The sequence below is a fragment of the Paramormyrops kingsleyae genome, chromosome 20 (genome assembly GCF_048594095.1).
Source record: "Paramormyrops kingsleyae isolate MSU_618 chromosome 20, PKINGS_0.4, whole genome shotgun sequence".
In the NCBI taxonomy this organism is placed as follows: domain Eukaryota; kingdom Metazoa; phylum Chordata; class Actinopteri; order Osteoglossiformes; family Mormyridae; genus Paramormyrops; species Paramormyrops kingsleyae.
Window position 1 is genome coordinate 17,376,141 of NC_132816.1, and position 20,848 is coordinate 17,396,988.

Below are 20,848 nucleotides of genomic sequence, written 5' to 3' on the forward strand. Positions count from 1 at the left end.
CAGGGTCATGGGGGAGATCCATTGTCTGCTTCAGTCTGTTAAAAAGACCCATCTTTGGTGTTTTAGATTGATATGTCAGGGATAATACTTGTGATAATTGTGATTTCCACCAATGGCCTAGGAGAACGGGAAGGTTTGAAAGTTCAGTTAAATAAAACCTGTATAGCCACACCCCTGCCAATCATTTATGCATCCATTCCCTTTTTACAGATCAGGCTGCTTAAATTAATTTCTGAATGTCTGAATGTACCGTATTAATTTGATGCCAACTCCAGGATCAAATGACTGAATAAAATGCGTTTAAATATTTATGCTAGGAATTAAAATATTAATGCAGTTATCAAGATAAGCCCCCCCGCGACCTTCATCAAGATACTTGGTTATAAGATGGATGGATGGATCAAGATGACTCATGAATGTTATTTCCCCCGGAAACTACATGTCCCATGATACATCGCTCGTAAGCGGCAGGGATTCAGGGTCTCACCATGGCCGAAATGGACTGGAAACATACTATTCGCGACCTGAAAGGCGTCGTGTTAGATATGTGCGGCGTTTTGTATGACAGCGGGGAGGGGGACGGCGTTGCTATCGATGGATCGATAGAAGCGGTGAAAAGGTGGGCGCTGCTTTCCCTGTATTAAAGCTCAACCTTCTTTAAGTTTTGAAACTGACGTGTCACATGCCCGTGTTTTGTTTTTATGTCTATCAATGAAAATATAAACATTTAGCTGCATTCTGTGTACTGGAATAATCTTCAGACCCTTAGACTCACACTGTCGTTTCAAGTGGGTTATTATATAACCTACGGTTCATAACTATAGTTTAGTGGCTGTTCATCGCTGTCATTTGGTGACGGATAAAATAGAAGTTTACAGTAGGTAGAATTGGAGCCGTGTACTGTCGCATCATATTACAAAACACACGTCAGTTTTATAAAAATCTATACCAAAAAGTCACTCGGTACAGTAACAGCGAAACCCTCACAGTTTAATCTTTGAACGAGCCACGTAACTCGGCGGCGACACTACAAAAGATCATGAACAAAGACCAAGTACTTACGTTTTTGTGCGTGTGGCACCACCTTAACCATTGAAGATGCGCTATCGACATACCGAAATTTGTTAACTCATCAAAGCATGTGACGAACTGAAGTGCAGTGGTGACAATAGCAGCGACAATGACAGCGGGAGCGCGGAATGCGGAGAAACTGCACAATCTGGTCTCTATATGCTTTCTGGACGCAAAAAGCGCGTGTGTTTTTCTGCCTAGCGCAATTCAGACTACTGAGAGCTCTCTCCCAGAAACATTTTCTGCGCATCTGGGACGATGATGTGAAATTTCTACTGATGCTTGCTGGATAGGCTGGAGCCGATTTTACGTATTCAATAGGCTATATAGTAGCAAAGGGACAATAGCAGTCAACAATGTGAAGTAAGATTTCCCTATTATAGAAAAAATACATGACCAGCTGTCAGACCAGGTAAAAATAAAAAATACAAATAATAAGCTAAAAAAAATTATAGGTATTCTGATTCTGATTATAACTACAGAGCCCCAAAACAGAATACCACCAAAGATATACATGGAGTTTGGATCTTCTGCTCCCCAGTTTGATGATACACCTCCTGACCGCCAGCTACTGTATGTGTAAAATAGCCGTGGGATGGTGAGCTTCCAAGTGCAAAATTTTAACATGACCTTCCCTAAACCTCGCCTCTTATCCCACTGCCCTACTCCTGCAACCTCCCACCTCCAGGCTCAAAGCGTCGGACCTGCAGCTGCGCTTCTGCACCAACGAGACCCAGGCCACACGGGAGAAGTTCGTGGCAAAGCTGGGGCGCTTGGGCTTCGACATTTGCGTAGATGAAGTCTTCTCCCCAGCACCTGCGGCCGTGACCATCCTGAAGGAGCGTGGCCTGAGGCCCCACCTGCTGGTGCATGACGGTACTGCATAACGTTATGTTGTCACAGGGGGAGCGTGTCCTTTTGCAGTCACGTGACCATAGCGATTTATATTCTGTATCAGTTAATAAATTGTTGCACAAGCTGATTTCCCCTCAAACCCACTGTTTATAGAACTTGTGCTATTTATGGATGGATGGATGATCGGATGGATGTGAAAATGTTAAAAATTGTTTTGTTTCTTTTCACCTGAAATGCTGCTTTGACGTTCTTATGGTAGTCTGGAAGCATTTATAATCAGTCCGCTAACTTGTTCATAGCACACATCACCAAACTAACCAACACCATTGTTATTAACGGTGTAACGTCCTCACTGCAGATGTGGTGCCTGAGTTTGACGCAGTGGAGAAGACTGACCCAAACTGTGTGATTATTGGTGATGCTGCTGACAACTTCTCCTACCAGAACCTGAACAAAGCCTTTCAGGTCCTCATTGGGCTAGAGAAACCAATACTGTTCTCCTTAGGAAGAGGGTAGGACATCTTTGGGATTGTTATTTGGGAATGTCTGATTCAGTGGCCGATTGCTGTATTTCCTGTTTGAACTGTAGAAGTGTTGGGGCTATTAAAATATTTCATACTAATTGTTTACAGTCCAGGTTATTAGATTATTCAACACTATTAGAGCATGGTCAGGTTTGTAAGTGACGTACCCCCTTCTGGTCATGTTTGGAATTGCAGGCGTTACTACAAGGAGATGGATGGTCTGAAGCTGGATGTAGGAGTTTACATGAAGGCCCTTGAGGTGTGTGTTGCCTCACAGCTGACCGGGACATCCTGTGCCCCAGCACCGATTCTTTGTTTCTCTTCCAATCCATTTGTACTGTCAGATGATTTGAGATGCATTAATAGAATGATACCTGTGATTTCAACCAATGGCCTACATCATGAAACCTTCTCTAAGGACTTAGGAGTTACCTGCGTATTTTGTTCGTGTGTTTGTCTCCTCCCAAAGTATGCCTGTGATGTGGAGGCGGAGGTTGTGGGAAAGCCTTCCCCAGTGTTTTTCCAGAGTGTTCTGGCTGACATGGGAATCCAGCCCAGCCAGGTAGGTGTCACGTAACTGCCATTTTCTCCTGGCGTTCTCTGGGAGAGAATGAGCAGTGATGTTATCATGGACCCAGCTGGAACTTCACGGACCCATTTGGAGGACACTTAAAGCAACCACGTCTGGCTGATAGTAGTGATGGCCAAATGAAGCTTCATGAACCACTTGCTATATTTTGTGACCCCACTAGATGGTGCTCTTGGCTTTCGTTGGGTCATGCTTTCAGATCTTTATTGAACAGAGATCACCATCTAGTGGGGTCAGAAAATACAGCTAGTGGTTCATGAAGCATCATGGCTGATAGCCCCAGATACATTAACTGGGAGCTGTGCTGAAAAACATGTTATGAAACCTGGCTGGCATCATAGATGGTTTTTGATTGCATAAGGAGCCACTGCCAGCCAATCACGCCGTTCCACTTCTCACCTCTACAACCCCAGGCCTTGATGATTGGAGATGACCTGGTGAATGACGTGGGCGGGGCCCAGAGCTGCGGAATGCGTGGGCTCCTCGTGAAAACGGGCAAATACAGGTGAGCAGTTGGACTGACTTGTGCGTTTCCTCCGGTGGCGTTGAGATGTGGAATTAATATTTACAGAAATACAGAATTTGTCATTTAATTTGAGTCCATCTTTCACCACGGTTGCATTCTTGCATTTCAGTTCAGTTGAGATTTATTTAATTGATAGTGCTTTTTACAAGACACTGTCACAGACCAGCTTTAGACTGAAAGCATGAGAGGTGGGAAGGCTTAGAAGGATAGAACTTAGGCTCCTCCATTTGGCACCTCGTTGGCTTAATGATGCGCAGATATGAAGGTCACCTATATTGCAGATGCAGAGGGAGAGCAGTCTACTCTATTAATGAGAGAGAATGAAGGCAGACCTCTTTATAATGCATGATGGCCTTGTTCAAATATTTATCTATAGGCTTCACTAAACAAATTTGTTTTTAGCATAGATTTGCACATTGACAGTCATGAATTTGAATTGAATTTAGTGATCAGTGGTCATTGTTGACACACCACACAGTGCACAACAATGAAATGTGTCCTCTGCATTTAACCCATATGGGGTTAGTGTGAATCCCAGCAATCTGACGGAAGTTCCTTCTGCAATCAGGGAACTTTTCAAGAAAAAGGGACGCTTAACAGCAACCAGAGAGCACAGCATTACAATAACCCAGTAATATATAAATCTGATACATAAATAAATGCATTTTCAACGCCATGAAGAGAGAACAGTTTGCTTGGCGATGTTTCTTAAGTGAAACACTATTGTCAAAATATTTTGATGAATATGAGTTAAATAGGAGTTAAGTCCAAAGGTTATGTGGGAAAATTCTATTTGTGTATTACTTGAGATTATAGGTAACTCCTTGCATAATATTTGCATTTTTCTGAATTTTATAGAAAATGAGGGGAGAAAGCTTTTGTAGGAGAGTCTTTTTCAGGTTGACATATTTCCGGTTTGTCTAGCGATGTAAATATTGTACATACGTAAATTTTAATGCCCTGTTGTTGTTGTTCCACGTCATGCCACAAGATGGCACTGTATCCCCACAGTTAGAATTACATGCGCAGCAGGCGTCATAAATGTGTGCATTTTATCTGTTTTCATGGATTCTATTAAGTCATTAGAAATTCAGATGTGTTACTGTCATCGTCGTTTTCATACTGTGATTTTCTTTGCCACTTTAATGTGATTTTAACGTCATATTCCAAGTGTTACTATGGGTTATGGGTGATTTTTTTGCTGTCATAGACCTGGAGCACTTATTAAAAGAAAAACAGGAGGGTGTGATCGAGACTTTGTGAAGGTGCACTCTGCAACAGACGTTCATTGTTATATATGAAGAGTTAAAAACAAAAAAAAGAGTTTGTGTAGGTTTTAGCAAACGTGGGTTATTAGGATTTGATTAATGTTTGATATCAAGGACATTATGCCTGAGTCCCAAGCTGTCTAGCAGAAGTTAAACTTTCAGGATAATAAGGTGATGACATGTTATTATTCACAGTATTAGGACATAATAGGAGTATTATCTTGGGGTATGCTTTCACTTACAGGCTTTTAGTGCATTGATACTATTTCCTGAGTTCCTGGAAGGCAGCCCTAAGCAGCACAGTTTAGCTCAGGGAGAATGACCGCAATATTCTTCTGTGTGAGAGGACACTGATACAGCTCCACTCTGAAAATGTCTATGCTTACTCCAGTCTGAACTGTTAGAGGAACATAACATTAATTGTTAGGTAAAACACAAGTAAAGGCTAATTAAATAATAAGCTTTCTGTGTTCGGTACAGTCAATTCTTTCCGGAGTTGTAAGGTTACATTTTTGAGACAGAAGGAAAATCCGAAACCAGTGTTGGGCATTTCAGGTCCAGAAGTTACTAATCCAGACCAATATTTTGTTTCTACGAACCAGTTGTGCATAAAGAGTCACAGTCACAGAGTGCTCAACTGGTTTGGTAGAAACATAATCTTGGTCTGGATTTGTAGTTTAGAATATACATCTGGGACAAATGTCTGTGGTTTATTACTGTTATTGCTGTTTTTATTTATCTATCAGCTGATACCTTTACAGAGAAAAGGCTGCGATACAGACAAAGCTGCACCTTACATGCACTGAGAAATTTGTTCGGGATTTAAATAGTTCTAAGTAAAATTCACGTAAAACTCATTAGGGAAATGTTTTTTTTGTTCTTTGTTGTGCTTGTAACATTGATCACAGCTCTCCGAGTGATCATTTTGGGAGGGGTTATTATTATGAAAGATGGTACGGTTTTGTGGATGCAGTGTGAGTTTATAATGTATCAGCAGCATCCTCACTGGGTTTGACAGAAGCGTCAGGGTACGCAGGTTCCCAGCAAAGCGGGGACCTTTATGCAGGAAACACTCCCACAATCCCTGCAGCAGAACACAGCTTTCTGGCACCTGAAAGGCAGTAAGATAGACACAGGCTGATTCAGGATCAGCAGGTGCCAGCGTGGCGAAAAAGTCAGCTAATGGAGGTGGCAGGGACAAAGAATGCTTTTATCCCAAACAATATGCATTTTTGAGCTAAAGAGGTCAGACTGTCTCTGGAGCATTTGGGGTTTAAGGGCCATGCTTAAGGGCTTGGTGGTGACATCACTCTGCTGACCCTGGGATTTGAACCAGCGGCCTTCTGATCACGGACACAGCCTCACACCCTGCTGAGTCATACACCACCCCCGATTAGGAACCATACCTACAATAACAACGGCTAATCCCTAACTCCAGCCAGCTTAATCAGGGACATAAAGGCAAAGCATGCTGGGAGTTTACATGAATGTCCAAGGACAGGCTCCCCCTAGAGCATGGGTGAGGGATGACAGGCAAGAATAGCAGCATGGTGTACCGAAAGGGGGGTGGCTGGGAGTCGGAAGCTGCAGGTGCACCGTGGGATGTGCTCTGGGTAGAAGGTAGACGGGTCCCACCCAATTCACCCAGTTGCACAGGCTTCCTACGCATGCACTGGGTGTGAGCCAGCAGAGCGATGCTCCAGCTTCTTCACGCCTGTGGTTCTGGAATCCATTCGCCCACGGTGTTTCAGCCGTTCTAGGCAGACCTAGAAAAGGACTTCTTTTATTTCTCCGGCATATCTCTCTGCTGAAGGAACATCCAGCTGTTTATTAATGCAATAACCCCCCCCCCCCCCCCCGGCACCCCCAATCCCTCAAACATATAATTCTGAGTTGTGCCTCATGAGTGTTTGGGGAAAACCAAATGGACGTCCGGAGTTCTGTTTTCCCAGAGGTGACCACACTGGCATTAAAAGAAAGCTTTCAGAAGGGAAACATGACACACGGCACTGGACTGCGGCCCCGGAGGTCAGCGGGCGGAGCCCCGGTTGCATTCACGTCATCGGCCGTCCAGCTGAGTAAATCAGGACTGGGGAGCGTTCGTCATGCAAGTCGCCCTCAAGGGAGGCAGCATGGAGGACAGAGTATCGTGGCGGAACCGCGGATGCTCTGCTGGTGACCCTCAGGGTTTGTCGAGATCTGCCGCCGATGTTCCCCTGTAGTCCGCATCACCCCACCACAAATTCCCAGTGGCATCCTGACCTCGCAGATCTTCGCTGATGACTGTTACCTGTTTGCTCTCACACCCACTGGCTAGCTGCCTGCATCTGTAGGGCACAGGGCTGGGGTGCGAGTCCATCACAATGCACATATGCACACACCTTCATCCTGTGTGGGAGATTGAGAGACACCGGCTCACCTACACAGATAGTATTGAACCTTGGGAGGAAACTGGAGTACCTGAAAGAAACCTGCACAACATGGGAGGGGGGGGGGGGGTTGCAAACTCCACTCGTACCGAATGGACGCAATATTCGGACCCCCCAGCCAGCACTGTTACCCCAGAGCCACCCAGCTCAGTGACTGGCTAAGCTGTACATTATATTAACATTTCCAGGCACCCTATACTAGATAGACAGTTGTTGGTGGATGCGAAGGGCAAAGTCATGGGGTGGGGGGACAAATCCAAGGGACCCTAAACATTTTGGAATATAGTTGGATTGGTCTGGGTTAGAGGCCCAAATCCTCTAGCAGTGCCGATGGATGGATGGATGGATGTATGCAAAAATACAAAAGTTTACTTATTGGGGGGGGTGAATGAATCCAAATTAAGTGTTGGGGGTACAGGTTCCCATTTCCTATGGCCCTGCATATATGAACCTTTTAAATATACTTAATGTCAAGTTGTCGATCTTGGGACGTTTTTTTTTTTTGCTTCGGGTCAGTTCTGACCCGGGAACACCCAGCACGCTTTTTCCCTGATCCTGTTCCTCCTTCCCGGGAGCCTTTTCCATCGCCATCTTGTAGCACTTTGGTGGGGCCGTGCATTCTGATGGTTTTCTAATCGTGTGAACGTGCGAGTGTGGCTCCCAGCTGCTCTGGCTCCCCTCCGCAATGACGTCGCTCTCCCCCAGGCTCGCGGGGGCGCCGACACGCGGCATGCTAACCGCTAACGGCTAACGCCACTCAGCCACTTCCACGTGTTTTAGTTTTCTTTAACTCTGTGGGGGGTTTTTCCTGGAGGGAGGGCCAGGATGACGGGGGGGGGTTTAAACACTGTATTGTGCCCCTAGCCCAGAGAACCGCACGGCTCGACAAGCAACAATAAACCTTACCGATATTTTTTTCCAAACACATAGTTATTTCCATGGCAACCAGATACCGTGGGAGGCTCTTCCGTTCCCGCTGGGCCACAAGGACCCTGTCTTTAAAGCCCTTGTAATGCAAGAACAGCAACCACCGCACTGAGCGATGTAATCGCTACAGCAGCTACTGGATGCAGGTCATCCCCCTGCGAGGACTTTCAGAGATTTCCTGTCATGTCTCACTTGTGTTGGGCAAGCCAAAACTGGCTCCAGGTGCCATTATCATCACCCAGAGTTGATGCATCCGTTCAAATTGCACAGTTTTCCCACCCGCCTGTGTTTCTGCCTGCAATATTTGGAAGTACCACTAGGGGGACATCTTTTTAAACTCTTGGCGAACCAGATGCATTAGTGTTACTCTAACCAAGGATTTTCCTCTGAGCTGCAGTTTCTAGGTTCTTTCAATGATTCTTGATGGGATTCATGTCCGGACTCTGGCCAACCCACTCAAGGGCTCTCTTTTTCCCCCCATAATTCCACTGTGGCTTTTCCCAAGTAACTAGGCAAACGTTGAGCAAATGTGCAAAGAAGAGTAACTCCAGACCTGGTGGGTGGGCTTACCCCTTAAAGACTCCCCACTGTCACCCCCAATAAAGGCCCTTTCACTCATTTCCTAATTTTTAAAATATTCCTCCAACAGTTACACAGTGGTGGGGGCCGGGAGAGTTTTGTGAGACACTTGGTGGTGCATAATCTTAATAGGACGTTATTCAGACCAAATACGCGCAGCAGTACTGTGTGACGCTCTCAAAACGCCTGTGTGGGCTCCCATTACCAAAGGCTAATTGAGCCCCTTCGGTGTCCATCAAGCTTTGACTCTTCGCTCCGCTCGTTCACCGTCACTGCGAGCTGCGATTCGGAATGCCAGTCGGGCACGGTGGCACGGTGGCATGGTGTTTGCGACGAAAACCTCTGCGGGACAACGGGCCACTGGAAGCCACTTTCAATCAAGGGGGGGGTGTGGGCCTCAGGATGTGACGTGGATTTGACCAGACGGGACTCATATCAGTGAGACAGCTGTGAAACTGCCCCCCGCCCCCGCCGGAGTGAGATGTATAACCAAACAGGACAACTTTCCTGCAGGGGTCTACTAATGCAAAACAGGCTTCACTCCCCGACCTCAGAAAAGAGCAGGAAAACATGAGGAGCTCTTTAACGATCTTTAACGCTCACATTGATGATGTGTAACTTCTTGTTATTGTCCTGTTTCTACTCCTTATTGGATTTTGAATAATAATAATAATTTTAGAAGTTATGGAAACTTGCTATGTGAGTGTAGTTTTACTATAGCCTATAACTGAATATGTAGTGAATAAGTTGCATTATTGCCATATTTACTATGTTTGTATTCAGACCTTATGGAAGTTTTACTTACACAAAAATGTTCTGAGGGCAGAAGGAAAAATGACTGGTTCAGAGAGATAACCAATCAGATTGTAGAGGAGGCAGGCAGGACCAAGACACCCAATTGGTTGGTCTCACCTCCTCTAGTTGCTTGGACCTATCTCCTCTACAATCCTTCTGCCCTCAGAACATTTTTGTGTAAGTAAAACTCCCAGGAGCGTATTCAGACCACCCCTTATGCTGGCCTTATAGAGTAATACTCTAAAAAACTGCCTTTTTGCTGGTGCTGAATAGCAGTGGGTGCTTTTTATAAAAGGACTGGGGGTCCCAAACGGAACCAGGCTTTCAAAAGCGGAGGTTTTCGGTGCTAACAGTAAACAAAACAAGAAACATTTCAAAACAAGCAAATGTAAAATTACAATTCCAGTAGGACTTGGGGGGAGCGGGGACACAGAAACGCCTCACTTATGTTTGGGTCTGACGTGGAATGGGGTGGGGTCTAGGGTTACTGGCAAAACAAACAGGAAAGAGCGACAGGTGAGACAGATCAGTATGAGCACAATGACCTCACAATCCCTAGGCCCCCAGGACGCTGCCCCCCCCCCATGCTCTCCCACATCCTCCGCTAACTCTCGCTCTTTATAGGCTGACCTTCTTTTAGCTCCTATGCAAATTTGCTGGTGCTCAGACGCCTCTGGAGCTCGGCATGGCTCACGCATCAGCAAATGAGGCAAGTGTTCCCATGCCAGTCTCTGTGCCAGTCCCCGTGTCAGTCCCGTGTCAGTCTCCGTGTCAGTCCTCATGTCAGTCCCTGTGTCAGTCTCTGTGCCAGTCCCCGTGTCAATCCCCGTGTCAGTCTCTGTGTCAGTCCCTGTGTCAGTCCCCGTGTCAGTCTCTGTGTCAGTCCCCTGTCAGTCTCTGTGTCAGTCCCCGTGTCAGTCTCTGTGTCAGTCTCTGTGTCAGTCCCTGTGTCAGTCCCCTGTCAGTCCCCGTGTCAGTCTCTGTGTCAGTCCCTGTGTCAGTCTCTGTGTCAGTCCCTGTGTCAGTCTCTGTGTCAGTCCCCTGTCAGTCTCTGCGTCAGTCCCCGTGTCAGTCTCTGCGTCAGTCCCCGTGTCAGTCTCTGTGGTGGTGCATGCTATGTATCTCGTCCCGTGGCTTAGTGTTTTTTTTTTTTTTTGCTAAATTAATCAGGCTCCCCCCTCTCCTTTCCAACACTTTGGCATGCTAATCAGCACTTCTGCCCTGTGTATGCGGTTGCCATGGCAGCAAAGGGGGCAAAGCATGCTAGAAATGTGCTGGTTCGCAGGAAGTTTTTCTCTTTTTTGACAGCCTGCTCTGTCATTCAGCTTTTCGACATTCTCTTGTCCGGAAACTGAAGCCGTTACCCTTTTACTGCTCATATCAGGCTCTGCGTTTCTCTACCAAACTCATCCACCCATCTGTCCATCCACCCAGCATCCATTTACCCAGTACTGGTTTGTAATGACCCTGCGGCCTGTTCCAGGAAGCACCGAGGACAGGATGACAGTGCATCACAGGGCACAGACATATATAACACACCCATCAGCAGTCATAGACACTAATTCCCCTAACTGCATGGTTTGGAGAGCCAGACGGAACCTGTAGGAACTCGTGGAGATCCTGCAAACTCCACACACCCAAGCCTACAGGCTTCAGGGTATAGAGGCACCCCCTGAGCTACCATGCTATCCCCTCTACCAAACTAGCACAGATTATGGCCTGGCTGCTTGCTAATTAGCTGCTGTATCCAGTTACCAGAGATCAGACAAGTACGTTCCCTTCTGTCAAAAGTGATGCTCGTGTCTGTTTGCGGTGATTAATCCCCTCATTTTTCCCAGGCATCCACCCTCCCAGCCTACACCGCTGTGCGCTGGTTTCCAGGGTCACATGTTCCAGTATCATCGTCAGCAGGCCTACCGCTTTGCCCCATTCCAGCATTTGCTGATTGGCCCGTTTCCCCCATGAACCACTGATTGGCCCATTCCCCCATGAACGCCCCTTCCCATAATGCTCAGCTGCTATACCCTTCTGCGACTCCTTTCGCCTTTACTTGCGTTGTAGCCGTGTGGGTACCTTGAAAAAGGAGCAAAGCGTCACATGGGTATTTTTCATTTAACATCTCAGCTGAACAAGCAAATACATAAAGTGCCTTCGTCCGCCACCTTATCGCACCGTCACTGGGCCGTGCTGCCTGCGATAAGCTAGTGTTTCCTGTGCTGCCCGTAGCCCATTTTAGCCAAGGCAGCTAGCTAAATAGAGGCAATTATCTCAGATGCATTGGAGGAAGGAAAAATCATTAGGAAAGGAATCTAAACTAAGAAAGTTAAGAAGCTCGGGGCAGCAGAAAACCCCCAGCGGTCCCCGGCCACCCCTTTGTTCAGCATGCGGGTCGGTAACCGCAGAACATCACGCTCCGTTAAATCCATTCACGTGCGGATAAAGGAACCCGCCTCCGCTGTCAGACGGAGGGACTGGTGGTGCATGTCTCCATTGTCTTAAGTACCTCCATGCCGCCGTTCCGGAGGGAGATCAGCAGCAGGACCGGCCTCCAGGTGGCGCTGTGGCGGCCCGGCCGCTTTCTAAGCGAAACGAGACCCGAAGGATGGCGTTCAGGCCATCTCTGGGCTTGACGCGTTTCACGACCAGCAGAGATAACGACCGGGCATCCTGGAAATTATTTTTGAAAATTATTCTTGTTAAGCTTCCCTGCAGACGATGATGAGTCCTTGTGTCTGTCACTATTGTACCTCTAAGTGTTCCAACAGACAGCTATAGAACTGGTTTATTTATTTATTTTGGTTGAAGGTCACAGTGGGGACAGTGTAAAAAATACAGTACGGGTATGGAACATTCCTCAGGTGAAGTGCTGTTCACTGGCAATCTGATAGGCTACCTCCGCAGGTTAAGAAGGACCCTTCTGACTGTTTGCTGTGACAGTTGCCCGCTCACTGCGCTTCCATGAACATGCGCCTTGAACGGCCTTTTCACAGGGCGCTTTCGCTGGCTATCCTTGGGCGGTCCTGCTGGCATGTTTTGTCACGGAGGGAAGGAAGTGCACTTATCTCTGCTTGGTTTTATTTAGGAGATCTTGGAGCTGCAGGGCAGCGCAGACACATGAGCCAGCTTGCGGCCGGGGGACCAACTCACCCCCAAACACACCCGGTCCAGTACTGCGGCTTGAGGCCCATTGAGCTTCGACAGCAACTAGGTTCAAATCCCAGGGTCGGCAGAATGATCTCACTGTTGGGCCTTTGAGCAAAGCCCTTAACTACCAATTGCTCCAATCTGACCCTGCTTTCCTAAAACTACGTCACTTTGGACAAAAGTTCCTGCTAAATAAATTAATATATATCAATGCAAATGTACCAGGATTTCTTGTGGGATCGATTCCTCCTACGACACATCCCACAACATGAGCACTGCTTTAAAAAAAAACTCCCCAGCAGGCAACAGTGCTCCATCTCGGCCTTGCTCCCTCCCTGCTGTGGAGAGCTTGGCGATCTTCTGGAGCGTGACTGTCGGCCTGGCCTCTGGCTGTCACTCCCAAACCACTGTCCCACCCAGCTCCAACCCAGCCTTTGTTAAGGTCCCCCGGGATTCGCGTCACCCAAACACAGGGTTGTGACTGCACACGTGGTGCATGCTGGGAATATCTCCAGAAAAAAAAAAACACATCTGAAACATACCTTTCTGGTTTAAAGGTATTTCAGTCACCACACATGCTTCTTTTTTGGTATGATTTAACAACCACATGGCCTGGGTCTGTGGACCTGCAGCAGCAATATCTCATCTGTTTGTAGGTCTGTCTCAATAGCTCTATCGGAACAGATGCTACTCCCACTTAGCAGTGTCAGGATTGAGACTCACCTGGTTACAGTCCCCTCCCATTACCAGGACATCCCGGTCTGATCCATGTTCTCTGAATGTTCTGCACTTTCCAGAATGCTCCAGAACATTCCATACTGCTGTGCTTTCCACTGACTGAATAGTTGCCTTATTAGGTTCTTGCTTTGCTGTTGCTGTGTGGCTCCTGCTCCAATCCTGCTTACACTCATACCTGGGCTTTCACTGGAAGCTCAGCCTAACTGCACTCATACCTGGGCTTTCACTGGAAGCTCAGGCTAACTGCACTCATACCTGGGCTTTCACTGGAAGCTCAGGCTAACTGCACTCATACCTGGGCTTTCACTGGAAGCTCAGGCTAACTGCACTCATACCTGGGCTTTCACTGGAAGCTCAGCCTAACTGCACTTATACCTGGGCTTTCACTGGAAGCTCAGCCTAACTGCACTCATACCTGGGCTTTCACTGGAAGCTCAGCCTAACTGCACTCATACCTGGGCTTTCACTGGAAGCTCAGCCTAACTGCACTCATACCTGGGCTTTCACTGGAAGCTCAGCCTAACTGCACTCATACCTAGTTGCCCCCTCGACAGCACGTATGTGTAACGTTTGTAACATGCTTTTTGTGTGACTTGTACGTTGCTTTGGAAAACAGCATCCTACATGTAAATATATATTTTTTGATCCGGCCATAACGTCTTAGCTGAAGTGAAATTTTTTTAATGGAAGTCTTTTGGATCAGAATTCCGGCATTTTGGATTAGTTACTGTTGATTTAGTGTAATCTGTGCACAGTAGTGTATTATCTTACCTTCCATTTTTCCCAAAGCAGGGTGGGAGCCCTGACGTTTGCCAGGGCCCGAGGCTATAGCCTGGAACAGCCAATCCACCTCTATCTGTGCACGTCCTAGCGTAGGGCTGGGGCTCCTACAGCGGTGGCTCTGGTTCCCCCAAACATCAGGCCCCATCTCAGACGAGTGCCTCTGTGTTGGTTTTCCTGCTTCCACCGAGGTCAAAGGCGTGCTTATTGTTTTCGTTGGATACTGAAGGCCCCCAGGTGACTCTTGGTGGGGGTTTATGACAGCCTTTATCGAGGCCTTTTGTTGGATCTGGGATCTCTTCCCCACCATCTGAAAGCTGTGAGCTGAACGCACACAACTCAGACAATACAAAAATAAACAGAATGCCGCTCTTGGCCTCACGCACACATGGAGGCCTCCCCTCTCCTGCTGGTGCTTGTTTCTCGCCCCTAATCCCTTCTTGTGTGTTTTCTGCAGCTGACACAATCGTGGACAATACGAAACTTTCCCCTGCCTTCCGGTCGCTTCTGTGGGGGGCTTTAAGTGGTTTGTCGGGAAACTGCCTGCGTGCGATGTGCTTTCTGATGTCTGACCAACAAAGACGTAGATAGAAGAATATGAATGCGGAGTGGGGAAATAAAAAACAGCAGCTTAAACCGTGGCAGATAATGACAGCCGCTGACTTGCTTTCAGCTAAACTGTCGAAGACGGTGGTTTGTGTCAATGAAAGAATAGTGATATTTTACTGTTGAAACTCTATTAATCTGAATAGTTTATGTACAACCATATTGTGGAGAATCACTGGAATGGATGTGGTATGGAACTGCATCCTACGTATTTTCTTTTGGACACAATTGTTTATAAAGCCACTCAGAGTTAGGGTCTTTATGTTTCAGAAGCCGCTATAACCAAATTTCAGATTGAAACATAAAGGATATAGGGGCCATGTAGAGGAGGGGCATCAGCCTGGCAGATGGTGGCATCCTTTCTCTGATTGGCTCTCCAACACAGATATCACTAATCTAGCTCACGCCTACAATCGACGGGAAGCTCCCAAACAGAAGGCTTCAAGCCATTCCAGGGGCATGGGTTACTTCGCAGTCATTTTTCCCAGAATGCATCAGCTGAGGAGGATGGCAGTGGTTCGAGTGTAATAAAGTGACCCACCACATGTCTAAACGGACACAGTTTTGGTGCCCTGAGGCCAGAGGGCTTGGTAATGGGCTCCGTTCTTGGTAAAGGCTCCGTTCTTTAGTCGGCCATTTTGCAGTCACATGTCAGAGATTGTAGTGCCTTCCAATCCCTCTTGCAGTTCTGCCTTGCAGTATGACTGAAAGAAGTTGGTGCTTCTGCAACCGAATAACTCTGCACCACTTTTCTGCATGGTTTCAATGCTTTCTAGAAACTTCTGCATGGTTTAGCAAGAGGGTGGGGCACTCCCACAGAGTGCTTGCTCTGGTAATGAACTTGGCGGCACTGGAATTTGTGTCACAGATCTGCAGCACTTACACAGCTGTGATCCATCTGCGATCAAATTAAGAATGTTTAGTGGAGCAGGCGCTCCATTTACGGGTTCTTGTTGGGTCCAGGAGAAGCAAGAACCTTGAGGGCAGCTGCCACTACCATGTCGAGAACCTGTCCTCCATCTGCATTGTTACACCAAAAGTCTGGTTGCTATGGTTTGAGAACAGCAGTAAACGAATGACAGCAGGGGAACAACCTGGATAAGCTGTGATGGAAGGTATTCTTCTTCTGACATGTCTGAACAAGGAGTGGATGGATTTATGAAAAAAACTTTGGCTTCCTCTGAGCTGATGCACCGACCTGCATCTCTCATCTTGTCTGTTGCTCTCAGCCGTGTATGTTGCTTTTTTCTCTGTTATTTTTCTAAGTCGTTTACTTTAACAATCCTGCCCAACGAGAGAAACAAAGGGACAATGATGATAATGATGATGGAGAATAGCCAGTTTAAACCCTATTCAGTCATGTCTTCTGAGAATCCCAGTATGCAGTAAATCACTCTCGGTACTTTAGTCCAGAGAAACCGAACGGAGATCATGTGTTTGTCCTTTGGGGCAGGGTGGCCTCAAGATAACTGAGGAGCAGTTACTGATCACAGGGATCTGGGACACGATGCTGATGCTATGTGAGCTAATCCCTCCAAGATGTGTCCCTGTTTCAACTGTAGTCTGTATTCTGGTGAACATCTCATCATGTACAACATACACTCCATCAAGCAGCTCTATTACATAGAAATCCTCGCATGAACATTCAATCCCACACCACAACATGCAGCTAAGGGTGAAGCCCAATGCATTCACTGTGGCTACATTATAAGGTAACCTATCTAGTTCTCATTCAAGGGTAGATGAGTAGAACACTAAAAGAATACCAGTGGTGGGCACAGCTAACCAAAAAGTTATCTTAGATAACTGCTAATCTGCTAACGCCGAAGTTTACTTTGATAACGCTAAACTGATAAACCACTAAAAAAAAATTAGCAGAAGCTAACAGCAACCGCTAAGTGCTCACCGCTAACTTTTATTATATGAATTTAGCTTTGGTTTGGTTTTGGGCTCTGAAGCCCTTAAAAACAAAGCTGAAATTCTAACCTGTTTAGTGATTTAAATCCTCAGGGCTGGATATATTACCTGAGGATATTTAGGACTCGGTTTCTGTAGAGTCTCTGGAATAAGTTGTCTTTCAATGATATTCCGTTTGTGAGTGTTTTTGTCGGAGGAGTCCTATTCCGTGACTGGCTCATGCTTTTACCCTCAGTGAAGCCACCTGGGGACTACAAACATGGCACCATTTACCCAGAACTAGGAAGGAGGATCTCAGCTCTTTATTGGTCTATACACCAGAAAATAAAGGAAAATAATCATGGACTGAAGCAGGATTTCTTTCTTAGCCGGATAACTTGTTGTAATTAAGGTAGTCTGGGCCAAATGTAAGTGAATGAAGATAAAGTCCATTTAAACTAGAGTACCTGCAACCCAACAAGTTATGCAACTATGCAAGAAATCTGGTTTCATGATACAGCCCCCACTTAGTTCAGGGTACCCCAATTTAAATGGATTTTATCTTTATTCACTTACATTTAGCTCAAACTACCTTAAATATGACAGGTTATCAACCAATCACATCTTCTATTCACACATAGTTAGCCAACAACGTGCCAAAACAGACCAGAACAAATATGTGTGAATCTTTTAACGTTAAACTTTATTTACTTTACAAGTGTTAAAATGTTAGCGGATTTACAGTTACCGGAAGTAAATGTCGCAGAAGCTAATTGGTCCTGTAACGGTTTTCAGAGTTAGCAGAAATGCTAATCTGCTAACGAACAAGTTAGCTTTGCTAATTAGCAGTTAGCGGATTAGCAGAACCCTGCCCATCACTGGAGAATACACACAGATTGTTGTAATGAGCTGTTCTCAACTGACCAATATTATTTACAAGATTCTTACGTCTACAGAATGTACTTTTGTTCGTTTATTATCACTCCTCGGAAAGTAGCTGTTTTTGAGATTCTGGAACCATCACCTCTGACCTCCACAATCCCACCGCATTCAACATCACTTTGATCACACATCTTAGCCATTCTGTGTTTAGTTGAACAGAAACTGAACCTATTAACTGTGTCTTTGTGCCGTACGGATTCAGTTGCAGCCACATGATTTGTTTGTTTCCTGGTAGAAGTTGCAAGCAGCTGTGCCTATTTTTATGTGATTACAAATATATTATAAATATATCATATATATGCATGATAGGCCAACTAGCTGAGCTGATAGAGCATAAGACTCTTCATCGCAAGGTTGTGGGTCCAAGCCCAACATTAGGTTAGGTTTAGGGTTAGGTTTGGTATTAAAGTTAGAGTTGCCATTATGGTTAGACCTAAAGTTAGGATTGCCTATTTAGAGAATTTTCTTAGCATTGATCTACTGGAACAATAGGTTTTGTGCATGCATTTATTTTTTTTGCATTAGCTACCGCTGGTGTCTGCGACCGCAGTTTCAGAAGGTGACTGCAGTGACCCCGTCTGCCGCTGCTCATGCATTTATGCCGAGGCGACTGTCAGTAGCGACGTCTCTCAGCGACCACAGTGAATTATTTATGGTAACAGAAGAGAAGCCGCGGGACGAAAGCAGCTGCACGGATGCATGCATAGACAGCGTCCCGGGTGATGTGACTCGCCTGACACAGTGGGTTCAAAACCTCTAAATCTAGTGCAGGTCTTCCTTTAGCATTAGATGGAAGATTAACTTATAAACCGTGAGTCTCTGCTTATTACCAGTGTTTCCCATTCCGGTCCTTGAGGACCCACAGATTTTTTGATAAAAGGTGGACTGTCTGCCAGGGAGCAAAAACGTGGACCAGCTGTGGGGCCCCAAGGACCAGATTGGAAAACACTGCCTTGTACCGAAAGCTCCACTTCACCTCCCCAGAGCTCCTCAGTACCCGCAGAACTGAAGGCACTAGACCAGCCCACTAGTCAGTCTCACATTACCTCTGACCATAATCTGTGAATAATAATCCCACCCCAGCTCCTCCCAAAGGGCGGACACTCCCCCCTCACATTGCCTCCAGGGGACTGACTCACCCGGCTCTCTCAATCATACATGGCTTTGGATAAAAGTGCCCGCAAAATTAATCTCATTTATCTGTGGCTTCTTGGAGAAATCGCCGGAATGGAGACCAGGAAGTTTTAGACTCTGTAACAGATGAGGATCTGACTGTGGATGGCGTGACACAGCCCAAGAAACAAAGATCATCCTAAATCGTGGGCGCCTGTTTTACTCGGGATGCTAAAACATGCTCCTTGGGACCTCAACTAGTCCAAAGGCCCTGTGTTTAGGAATCTTCCATCTGTGTTGGAGTTTGGCAATAGCTTAGGCCAATGTTTCTCAATCCAGTCCTCGGGGGGCCTCCAGACAGTCCACATTTTTACTCTCTCCCAGCTCCGAGCCAATCAGGAACTCTGAATACCTGGCACAGCTATGTTGGGAGCTGGGAGGGAGCAAAAATGTGGACTGTCCTGGGGTCCCCAAGGCCTGGGTTCAAAAACATTGGTTTGAGCTATGATTCAAGGTGCCATTTGCTTCTTCTGCCTCTTCTCCATAGTGTCTCAGGCTGCTTAGCATGTAACCCGCCTCCTTTTCCTGACAGGCCGAGCGACGAGAGTCACCCCACGGTAAAGGCTGACGGCTGTGTGGACAACCTGGCTGAAGCAGTCGACATCCTCCTGAAGCACCGGGGGCAGTGACCCCACCACCAGCCCCACTCACAGACATCCAGCTTCGTCCCCAGGACAGAGACTAACCCAGAACCTGCACACCCAACTTAGGGACTAAAGACTGTGATCCTAGTTAATGATTGAAATAATGTGACATTTTCACCGTCTGTCTAACCAAATGTATGAAAGAAGGTTGGGTGGAACCAGTATAACTTAACTACCTTACTAACAAAATAGGGAAGGGCAGGGAAAAAAATAAAATTTGATACCTATCACTGTCACGTTTACTTAGTGTTTCCTGGCCGGTGCGATGCAGCGATTACTCTCGAGTTGAGCACGACGGCAAGAAATAGAGGCACAGCGGGACCTGTTTTCTTCTCTGGTTCGCTGGTAGAGAAACAAAGAGTGGAAAGACATGTTTCAAAGGGAAGTCCATTTATAGTTTCTGGAGCAAGGCAGTAGAGAAGCTTCTAGACAATACACAATACAGATGGTTTCTCTGTGGGGATAACTCACAACAACAGCGGAGACAGAGGGACTGCTTATTTCAGGAATAAAAGAATTACGAGGGGTGTGTCTAAGGCTTTGGTGATAAATGTACCAAATAAACTGTCCATTTTGCACTTTATGGCGTAATGTAGCTTAGCATAAAACTGAATTTGGATAAACCATTTAATTTCTGTTCAAATTCCAGATTCCAGCTGTACTCCTTGTAAATCAGAGGGACATTGCTGACATGCTTAGTGTTTACAGCATTATTACACTCAGATCTTGATACATTCTATGTTGCTGTGATTATATGCCAATCCACACAAACACCAAATCCCGCTGGATTATGGTATATGTGTATTGGGATGTGTTAGCAGTGGCAAACAACGTAAGGGAACTGTTGTCTTAACCCTAAATAACCTTGATTCTTTGCTGACATCAGTATTTAGATAATGTAATGTTTCAGGTTGAAGATAAGCACTTAAAAAAATTTAAATGCATTGTTAAACCTATGGAAGTGTACTTAGATACCATCATGCATGTGGAATACCTTCATCTCAGGTTGGTCTGTTGATCTGGTGTGTATCTTCTGGGTATTCTCATGATGGCAATCTATAGGGGCCTGGCATTGGAGTAGAGGTAAGACTGAAGGGTGGGACTTTTATTTTGATATGGGGTTCTTTCTGTCCTAGAACAAACATCCTTTGTTGTACGAACCAGACCATGGGATACCCACTTCCGCAGTCACTCTTCTAGCAATCCGGTTGGGTACATCACATGCTGGCTAGCAATGAACATACACTGTTGGCATTCCATCAGGAGTTACGAGATGTTCATAGCGACCAGACTATGGTGCATGGCATTATCAAAGTGCTCTTAAACACTGAAGACATTTATCTAGCTGATTCAATGCAGTCA

General features: G+C 46.2%; 1 protein-coding gene across 1 annotated transcript; it reads left to right on the forward strand.

Moving 5' to 3' along the window:
• The first annotated feature begins 442 nt into the window (after positions 1-442).
• On the forward strand, positions 443-19,719 carry lhpp (phospholysine phosphohistidine inorganic pyrophosphate phosphatase). The gene is made up of 7 exons (XM_023830921.2): positions 443-619; positions 1,760-1,947; positions 2,285-2,438; positions 2,646-2,709; positions 2,920-3,012; positions 3,453-3,544; positions 19,375-19,719. The coding sequence occupies exons 1-7, from the start codon at positions 489-491 to the stop codon at positions 19,469-19,471; spliced, it is 819 nt and encodes a 272-aa protein (XP_023686689.2). The 5' UTR covers positions 443-488; the 3' UTR covers positions 19,472-19,719.
• Positions 19,720-20,848: the final 1,129 nt, after the last annotated feature.

What these genes read in the sequence shown, in the direction of transcription:
- lhpp (XM_023830921.2), top strand. Translation starts at nt 489, where the DNA reads ATGGCCGAAATGGACTGGAAACATACTATTCGCGACCTGAAAGGCGTC. An exon ending in CCACCTGCTGGTGCATGACG is followed by an intron (nt 1,948 to 2,284) that starts GTACTGCATAAC and finishes TCCTCACTGCAG; the next exon opens with ATGTGGTGCCTGAGTTTGAC. An exon ending in TGGGAATCCAGCCCAGCCAG is followed by an intron (nt 3,013 to 3,452) that starts GTAGGTGTCACG and finishes CTACAACCCCAG; the next exon opens with GCCTTGATGATTGGAGATGA.